Source organism: Canis lupus, chromosome 25 (assembly GCF_011100685.1).
Source record: "Canis lupus familiaris isolate Mischka breed German Shepherd chromosome 25, alternate assembly UU_Cfam_GSD_1.0, whole genome shotgun sequence".
Lineage (NCBI taxonomy): Eukaryota > Metazoa > Chordata > Mammalia > Carnivora > Canidae > Canis > Canis lupus.
Window position 1 is genome coordinate 40,998,194 of NC_049246.1, and position 10,544 is coordinate 41,008,737.

General features: G+C 43.2%; 1 protein-coding gene across 2 annotated transcripts in view; it reads right to left on the reverse strand.

The window, feature by feature from the left end:
- SPHKAP (SPHK1 interactor, AKAP domain containing) overlaps nucleotides 1–1,649 on the reverse strand; it is a 169,054-nt gene extending 167,405 nt beyond the window's left edge. Inside the window, exon 1 of one of the 2 annotated variants that reach the window (XM_038574058.1) lies at nucleotides 1,604–1,649. In XM_038574058.1, the coding sequence (XP_038429986.1) occupies nucleotides 1,604–1,631 (28 nt within the window). In that variant the 5' untranslated portion in view covers nucleotides 1,632–1,649. The remainder of the gene's footprint in view (nucleotides 1–1,603) is intronic. The other variant, XM_038574059.1, reaches the window with a different exon arrangement.
- Between the last annotated feature and the right edge of the window lie 8,895 nt (nucleotides 1,650–10,544).

Consider the following 10,544-nt stretch of genomic DNA (forward strand, 5'->3'; position numbering starts at 1 on the left):
GTGTCTCTAGGGGAATGTTGGAATCACAGTTGCCGTTTCAATTCTAGGCAGTAGAATAGGGGGCATGGCAAGTGAAGTCCTAGGGGGCTTCATGCTTTCAAGGTGCCTCACACTTTTACCTAAAAATCAGTGGAGATATATATATTTTAAGTTTAACAACAAAACAAAACAAAACCTTCCTGGGGCTCTTGTCCTTTTCATGCATTAGGGCAGAATGGAAAGACTTCGTGGTCACTTGACCGTGTTTGGCCACAAGGCTAGAGGTTTTCCCCTTGACAGCAGCTTCAGGCCAGGCCTTGAAACCACCGCAGGCCTTTTCAGAGCCTTTTGCTACCCCCACCGAGAAGGGATGCTTAAAGAGGAAATTGCCTGTGGAGCTGGGAAAGCTCTTTCATTACAGAATATAAATGCTTCAGGTCTCTAGATGGCAGCCTTCAACGCGCTTGAAAAGCAGTTTCGTCCTCCTGGGCCACCCCCACTCCACTCTCACCCCCATCCTGGCTCCTTGGCTCTATAGTATCAGCTCCATGTGTGCCCTCGCCCCGGGATGTTGGGTTTCGCTGCTCTCCAAGAACGCGAGCTGAAAAATGTCTATTCCTGGGCGCGATGATCTCGGCGGGAAGCTGCCTAGATCGGTGCCTGGGGACAGGGGACAGGGGACAGGGGACTGGGGGCAAGGGAGGGCGACAGGAGGAGCACCACGAAGCCCCTCGCCTGGGTGTGTGGGGGGGGGTGATGTGCGGGCCGCCCTGGGGTGTCCGCCGGCCCTCTGCGGGGACGCTCCGCACAAAAGCCACCTGCCCAGCTGGGGGGGGGGGGGGCACAACCGGCGCTACAACCACCTCGACTTCCCCCTAACGGTGTATGGGGGCTGAAATATAAAAAAAAATCTCAGTGTCTCCAATTTGCAAAGGACTCGAGTGTGAAAGGGCGCGGAATCGGGGCACAGGGGGAGACGGGAAGGGACGCACACCCGGGGCAACACGCGGCTCCCGACCCTCCCCGAGCGGGGACCCCAGGCTGGGGTGCAGGCACCGGGCGCGCTCGGCCAGCCCAGACCGGCCCAGGATGTGGGGGCGCTTGAGGCGGGTGGGGCTGCAGCGGAGCGGGTCCCGCTGTCCCCTGCCTCGGCGGGGCGCCGCCTCCGTGTCGTCGGGGGTTAGGGACGCTGCCCCCCACCTGCGCACCCACTCCTCACCCCGGCACCCGCGGGGGCTCGCCCGGATCGCAATGCACGGGGACGGGGGTACTTTGCCCTAGTCTTGCTCTCCCCCATTCTCACCCCTACCTTGGAGCGGGTCTCTCCAAAGGGCGCGAACCCCGTGCAGGCTGCGTCCGCGGAAAGTGCGGCTGCGGGCTCCGATCCCAGCCCCAGCCCCAGCCCCAGCCCCAGCCCCGGAGGCTGCCCGAGCTGGCCCCGCGCCCCGAGCTGCCCCGAGCTGCCCCGAGCCGCCCCGGGGTGCAGGCCGCGCCCCGCGGGGCAGGGGACCCGGGCCACCCTCGCGCACACCCTGCGCCCACCCCGCGGGCCCGTTCGGGGGGCGACCCGAGGCCCAAGGCGGAGTTTAGGGCCCCCGCGTGGGGCACGGGGCAGCGCGCTCACCTGGGCACGGAGAGCCGGGAGTTGCCATCCATCGTCGGCGGGCGCAGGACCAAGTCCCAGGCGCCGGGAGCCGGGCCCGGAGCGCACGGGCGGGCGCGCGCGGGGACAGAGGCGCGCAGGCGGGGGCCGCGGTCCGGGACTCGCTCCGCCCCGGCCGGGAAGCGCCGCGCCCGCCGGCAGGGCCCCTCCGGGTCGCGCCCTCCGGGGCGGCGCTGCACCCCGGCCCGGCTCCGTCCTTCTGCACCGAAGCCCCGGGCCAGGCTCCCTCTGCGCTCTCCCCGCCTCTCCGCGAGCCCAGCAGGGGGGACTCGGACCGCAGGGCTGTCGCCCCGCCCCGCCCCGCCGTCGCGTCTCCTCCCCCCTACCTCTGGGGTGCAGCAGGTCTCAGCCCGCAAGTTGTTCCCCCACTTTCCCACATTCGCGCTCTGCTGGCAATGCCCACACCCCACACTGGTCGCGCACCAGCCCTTCGGCTGCTCCTCTGGATTTGATGTTATTTTTGTTACCTTCTGCAATGTAATGGCTGAGAACTCGGAGCAATGCCGTGCTCCCCTTGCTCTTCGCCTTTTACGTGGACTCCCTTTCCTGGGTTTGGTTCTCACAATTCATCTAACTCATTTTGCTTAATTGTGACTCACTCATTCCTAGCCTGGTAGAGAGGCTGTGTGCACACAGAGATCTCAAAACCCATGACAGTGGCCATCCATCAGGGGCCAGCCCCTGGAAGGAAGAAGTGTCACAGAAAATTCCCAAGTGTCTGCTTCGGTATCTCCTTGAGTAAAAATGGCATTTGTTTTAAGAAGAAAGACGTTGGGGGTAGCAAATGACTGTTAAGAGGGTACTGTTGACTCTGGTCCTTTTTCATTACATGAAATATATATGTATATATATTTGAGAAAAGCATAGAACTTCCATAAACGGGAAGGAGGAGTATGTGTATTTTGCCCTATTTCTCCTGGTAAGTGCAAGTAAAAACTGGAGATTAAAAACAAATATAAGAAGACAAAAAGGCAAGCAGGAGAAGACAGGCAAGGTAGGGACCTTGAGACACAAGGATTGACATTGTTGTGACTTCAGGGTTTTCTTTATGCCTCACATATCCCAGCCTGGGGATGGGGTGGGGGGGGGGGTGGAAGAGATGCAAACCAGCCTTGGGATATGTGAGACATAACTGGTGAACTGGAAATGTCAGTGGGTGCAGAGAGAAAAACCCTCCTCTTTCTACTATAAGACCAGAAAAAAAGACAGTCTAGCAAGACAGAAAATTTACAGACAGCAATGGCTATGCTCTAGCAGAACACCAAAGAAAAAAGTCCTCTGGTTCCACCTTACTTACTCTGTCAAAGGACAAGTGGGAGACCCAGACTATACTATTTCTAGTCTCTAATGAAGCACTCCAATCCCCCAGCCCAGCAGTGTTAGAGAAGGCTGAGTAAGGATCCAGGCGTCTACATCCATCCCTTCCCACCTTGGTGTCAGTGAAGCCTGTGTGTTCACACAGCACAGCAGCAATGAGGCCACCACCTTCCATTCTGTACTAGGGGAGAGTAAAAGGAGGCAGAGTGGAGAGCCAGAAGTTTCGCCACGGCACAGAAGTAATGAAGCCATTTGGGAAGCAATAACTAGGTATTTCTAGCAGTCTAGTGAAGGAAGGTCAGGGCTTGTGAGAAGCCTAAAGCCTCATCCATACCTTCCATCAAGGAGGAGACCCCTCTCCCTCAGGTGTCAAAGAAAGTCAAGAGGGGAACCTAGACTTCTTTCCCCATCTAGCAGAAATGAGGCCACACCACCTTCCCACCCAGCCCCCTTTGCCCTACAAGAACAACAACAAGAGAACCTAATGAAAACAAATCTTTAAGTGGGATTCAGAGTCTCCTAACATAATATCCAAAATGCACAGGTTTGGGGGCACCTGCGTGGCTCAGTCAGTTGGGTGTCTGCCTTCGGCTCAAGTCATAAGCTTGGGGTACTGGGACTAGCCCCACATCAGGCTCCCCACTGAGCCTCTCCCTCTGCCACTCTCCCTGCTTGTGCTCTCTCTTAAATAAATAATAAATAAATAAATAAATAAATAAATAAATAAATAAATAAAATCTTTAAAACAAAACAAAGCAAAACAAAATGCACAGATTTTAGTAGAAAATTATTCATCATACTAAGAATCAGGAAGATTTCAAACCGAATGAAAAAAAATCAATAGATGCCAACACTGAGATGACAGAGATGCTGCAATTAACTGACAAATAATTTAAAATATCCAAATAAAAGTGCTTCAGTGAGCAACTACAAACACATGTGAGACAAATGAAAAAATAGACAGCCAAAAAGAATCTTAGCAAGCAAATAGATAGCCAAAAAGAATCTTAGCAAGCAAATACATAAAGGAAAACCAAATGGAAATATTAAAACCTAAAAATATAATAGTCAAAATAAAACACTAATGGGATGATTTCACAGCACAGTGAAGTACGTAGAGGAGAGAAATTAGTGAACTAAAGATAAAACAAATATAAATTATCTAATTTGAACAAAAGTCAGAAAGCAGACTTAAAAAAAAAAAAAAAAAAGAACAGAGCCACTGAAATGAATGAAGAAAAACAGCTGAAAAATCCCTATAGTTAGCAAGAGATATAAAGTTGTATGTTCATGAAGCTGAGGAAAATCCAAACATGATAAACATAAAGAAATCCACCCAAAGGTACAGTTCAAACTTCTGAAAATTAAAAACAAAGACAAAATACTGAAAGCAGTCATAGAGAAATATCACTTTACCCACAGAGGAAAACAATTCAAATTTCTTATCAGAAACCATGGAGGCCAGAAGTTAGTGACACAGCATTTTTCAAATACTGAGGAAAAGAACTGTCAACACAATATCCATTATCCAGTGGAAATATTTTTCAGGAATTATGATGAAATCAGAGCGTTCTCAGATGAATGAAAACTAAGATAATTTGTCACCACCAATAGACCTACCCTGAAAGAAGGGCTGAAAGGGGTTTCTAAATGGCAGGGACATTTTAAGGATGGAATCTTAGAACACCAGGAAGGAAGAACACCATAAGTAGTAATATGATAAATACAAAAGGATTTCTTTCTCCTCTTGAATTTTCCAAATTATATTTGACAGGTAAAGCAAAAATTATAAACTTTTTCAGATGTGCTTCTTTTTTTTAAGGATTTATATTTATTTGAGAGAGAGAGAGAGGTGGGGTGCGCAAGTGGGGCGAGGGACAGAGAGAGAGAGAGAATCTCTAGTAGACTCCTCACTTGAGGCTCCATCCCGCAACCCTGAAATCATGACCTGAGCCAAAATCAGGAGTCCGATGTTTAACCCACAAGCCACCCAGATGCCTATCAGATGTGCTTCTAAATGTAGAGAAAACATTGCAGACAATTATATTATAAAGGAGGGAAGATAAAGGGACACATGAGATCTTAGATTTCTACATTTTACTCAAACTAGAAAATTGACAACACAGGAGACTATGATTATTATGTATATACCATGCAATACATACAGAAATCATTAAGAAAAGCTGTATAAACATGCTCAAAACATTATGTATGAATAAAATTAAAATAATAAGATGTTAAGTAACCATAGGAAGGCAGGCAAAAGAAATCAGAAGAAAGATAAAACAAACAAAGAACCATAATGTCAATTTTAAGCCCTAGTATATTGATGATAACATTAACTATAAATGGTCTAAACACAACAATTAAAAGAGAAATTGGCAGAGTAGATTAAAAACTCAGCCAATTACATGCTGTCTACAAGGAATTAAAATATAACTATATAAGAAGTTTGAAAGTAAAAATGTGGAAAAAGATATATCATGCAAATATTATTCAAGAGAAAATGTTAGTGACTATATTAGCATTAGATACCATAGACATCAGAGCAAAGAAAATTGCTAGAGACAGAGAGGGAGATTATATAGTGGTAAAAAGGTCAACTTACTAGAAGGCATAGCAACACTAAATACATACATATCGAACAACAGAGCTGCAAAACATGTGAAGCAACAAACTAAAAAAAAAAAAAGAATGGAGAAATAGGCAAATCCACAATTATAGTTGCAAGCTTCAACCACTCTTTCCTTTTTTTTTTTTTAAAGGTTTTATTTATTTATTCATGAGAGACACATAGAGAGAGAAGAGAGACACAGGCAGAGGGAGAAGCAGGCTCCATGCAGGGAGCCTGATGCGGGACTCGATCATGGGACCCCGGGATCACAACCTGAGCCAAAGGCAGATGCTCAACCACTGAGCCACCCAGGTGTTCCAACAACCACTCTTTCTTAACAAGTGATAAAGTAGACAGAAAATCATCAAGTTTATAGAAGGATCTTTGGCATCATAAACCAATAGGATCTAATGGAACTTATAGAATATTGTACCTAAAAATAGCAGAATACACACTTTTTAAGAATCTATGGAACACATGACAAGATAGACTATAGCCTGAAGCACAAAGCAAAACTCAACAAATTCAAATGAATTGAAATCAGATACAGTGTGTTCCCCAACTGCAATAGAATAGAAAAGAAATCAAGAATAGAAAAAAAAATAAAGATATTCCAAACCTAAAAAATTAACTACACACTTATAAATAATCCACAGGTCAAAGAAGAATACTCAAAAATTTTAAACACACAATGAATTCTATGAAGATGAAAATACAACGTATCACAGTATGCGGGACATAATCAGACGGGGAAATTTATCACACTAAATGTACATATCAGAAAAGTGAAAATTTCCCAGATTAATAATCTAAGGCCCCACCTCAAGCACTTAGCAGAAAAAAGAGCTGAATAAACTTTGATAAACTTTGATCAAAAAAGGTGTAAATAATAAAGATAGAAGCAGAAATCAATGAAATTGAAACAGAAAAACAATTAAAAATTGAGTGAAACAGAGATGCATATTTATTATTTTTATTTTTTTAAATATTTTATTTATTTATTCATGAGAAACATAGAGAGAGAGAGAGAGAGAGAGAAAGAGAGAGAGAGGCAGAGACATAGGCAGAGGGAGAAGGAGGCTCCATGCACGGAGCCCATTACAGCCCTGGGATACAGATCCCAGGACTCCAGGATCACACCCTGAGCCAAAGTCAGACTCTTAACCACTGAGCCACCCAGGCATCCCCAGAGATGCATATTTAAAAAGATCAATGAAATTGATAAACTTTTAACAAGATGAACAAAATGCCAAGAAGGTACAAATCACCAATATTAGTCATTAAATAGACTTCAGATCCTCCAGTCATCAAAAGACAAAAAAGAGAATGCTATGAACAACTCTGCACACGTAAATTTGATACCTTAGATTAAAAGAACCAATTCCTTGAAATACACAAAGTACTTGTTATGGGTTGAGTTGGGATCTCCAAAAAAAGATGTGTTGAATTCCTAGCCCACAGAACTTCAGAATGTGAATACATGGAGAAATAGAGCCATTGCAGATTTAAGCAAGTTAAGATGAGGTCATTGGGGTGGGCCCTAATCCAATGTGACAGATGTCCTTATCAAAATGGGAAATTTGGACACACACACACATGGAGTGATGATGATATGAAGAGACACAGGGAGAAAACTGTGTGATGAGGGAAGCAAAGATTGGAATTACACTTCCCTAAACCAAGGACCTGCCTGGGGCTACCAGAGACTGGAAAAGCAGAGAAAGAATTCTTCTCTAACAAGTTTTAGAGGGACTCTTCACACCTTAATTTTGGACTTCTGGCTTCCGGAACTATAAGATGATACATTTCTGTTCAAGGCCACTCAATTAGTGATATTGTTACGGAAGTTCTAGGAAACTAAGACACTATGTAAATTGACCCAATAGGTAACAAGTCATTTGAACAGCTCTGTAATTATTAAGGACATTTGCAATGAAAGAAAACCTTTCCTAAAACACTCTCCAGGCCCAGATGGTTTCACTGGAGAATTCTGTGAATACTTAAAGAAAACATTAACACTGATTCATCATAATCACTTCCAGAAAATAGGAGACAAGTGAATCTTTCTTTCTTTCTTTCTTTCTTTCTTTCTTCTTTCTTTCTTGTGCTTCGTTCTTTCGTCTGGAGTGAGGGAGGAGGGAGGGATGGAGGGAGGAGGGAGGAGAGGGAGGGAGCGAAGGTACAGGAAGGGAATTGGAGGTGATGGAGGGAGGGATTGGCTTTATGGCTTTCTGTCTTATTTCTGCTCTCTATTTCCTCTCTTCTCTTCTCTCTTTAGCTTCTGTTCGTTCTTATTCTTCTTATTCATTACTTACTTCTGCTTCCTTTCTTCCGTACGTCACTGTCCTTCCTTCCTTCCTTCCTCTCTCTTATCTCTCTCTCTCTCTCTCTCTCTTTCATTTTAAGTAGGCTCCACACCCAACATGGGGCTTGACCCTGAGATCAAAACCTGAGATGAGATTAGGAGTGAAGCTGAGATCAAGAACTGGAGGCTTAATCAACCGAGTTACCCAGACGCGCCTCCCAATTTATTTTTTGAGATCCATATTCCTTGATAACAAAACTAGAGAGACCAAAATAAAACGATGTATGAGCATTACTCATGAATACAGATGCAAAAATCTTTACCAAAGTACTATTAAACATAACTCAGCAATATATAAACAGAAGAATTACATACTCATGACCACCTAGAGTTTATTTCAGGGATGTAAGTGTAGTTCAGTATTGGAAAATCAATGTAAACTACCATGTTAACAGATAAAAAATGATCAGATCATCAGTGCAGGGTAAGTATCAAATAAAATTGAACAGACATTTACAATAAGGAAAACTCTTAGAAAAACAGGAATAGAGGGTGGCTTCCTCAACTTGATTAAAAACATCTACCAAAACCCTATAGCTAACATATATATGTGTGTGTGTGTGTGTGTGTGTGTGTATATATATATATATATATATATATATATATATATGATATATGTTAGCTATATATAGCTACATATATATAAAGACTAAATTATTTATTATAATTTATATATAAATTATAATAAATATATAATATATAAATAATTTATTATAATTATATATATATATAGAGAGAGAGAGAGAGAGAGACTAAATTATTTCTCCCTAAGGCTAGAAACAAGGCAAGGATGCCAACTCTATTCAACTATAAATGCTAAAAGCTCTGGTGGTTGTAATCAGCAGAAAAAGGAAATAAAAAGTATACACAGTGAAAAGGAAGAAATAAAACTGCTCCTGCCTTCAGAATATGTAATTGTCTATGTAGAGCCTAGAGCTTAGGAATTACAAGATTGCAGATACAAGGTCAACATGTAGAAATCAAATGCATTTCTATACACTGGTTATGAGAATATGAGCATTGAAATTAAAAATACAATGCCATTTAAATTTATTCAAGAAATGAAACACTGAGCTGTAAATCTAACTAAACATACACAGGACTTGTAGCCGAAAATTCAAAATACAGAAGAAAGAAGTCAAAGAAACTCTAAATAAATTAAGAGACATACTGTGCTCTTGAATTAGAAGGCTCAACATGGTAAAAATGTCAGTTCTCCTCAAATTTGTATATAGGTTTAACACAGTTCCTGTAAAAATCCCAACAAGTTTTCTGTTTTTTTCTTTCTTTTTTTTTTTTTTTTTTTTTTTTGTAGATATAGACAAGATTATTGTAAAATTTTACAAGGAAAGGCAAAGGAACTAGGATGGCTAAAAAATTGTAGTAGAAAGCAATCCACTGGAATTCAAGACTTAGCATGTTGTTACATGAATTAAGACTATGTGGTATGGGTGAAAGAATAATAGATCAATGGGACAGAATCGAGAAACCAGAAATAGCCCTGAAAGAGTATGTGCAACTGACTTTTAACAAGGCTGCAAAAGCAATTCAATGGAAGAAAGACAGTCTTTTCAACAAATAGTGCTGGAACATTTAAACTTTCCTATGTTAAAAAAAAAAAAAAAAAGAAATGGACCTTGACCAAGTCTCACACCATATACAAAAACTAACTTATAATGAATCTCAGACTGAAATGTAAAATATAACTAAAACCATAACACTTTTAGTTCAAAACATAGGACTAAACATTTGGTATCTAGGGCTAAGGATAAGTTCTTAGACTTGGCAAATGCACAATCTATAAAGAGAAAATTTGACAAATCACATTGAATTTAAAATGTTTTGCTCTGAGAAAGACCCTGGTAAGAGAATGAAGACATGCTATACACTGGGAGAAAATATTTGCAAAACAGATATCTGACAAAAGACTAGTATCTAGAATATATTTTTAAATTTTATTTATTTATTCATGAGAGACACAGAGAAAGGGGCGGGGGGGGGGGGGGCGGGCGGCAGAGACACAGGCAGAGGAAGAAGCAGGCTCCATGCAGGGAGCCTGATGTGGGACTTGATCCCAGGTCTCCAGGATCAAGCCCTGGGCTGAAGGCAGCTAAACCGCTGAGCCACCCGGGCTGCCCTAGAATATATTTTTAAAATCCCCCAAAAGTTAACTATAAAACAAACAAACAGAGGAGCCTGGGTAGCTTAGTTGGTTAGGTTTCTGCCTTCAGCTCAAGTCATGATCTCAGGGTCCTGGGATGGAGCCCCGTGTCAGCGGGCTCCCTGCTCAGCGAAGAGTCTGCTTCTCCCTCTGCCTCTGCCTTCACTCTCTCTCTGTCTCATATGAATAAATAAAATCTTGGGGATCTCTGGGTGGCTCAGCAGTTTAGCACCTGCCTTCGGCCCAGGGCATGATACTAGAGTCCCGGGATGGGGTCCCACATCAGGCTCCCTGCATGGAGCCTGCTTCTCCCACTGCTTATGTCTTTGCCTCTCTCTCTCTCTCTCTCTCATGAATAAATAAATAAAATCTTTAAAAATATAAATAAATAAAATCTTAACAAATAAACTAAAATTCTGCTAAAACTTGGGCAAAAGACAGAAAC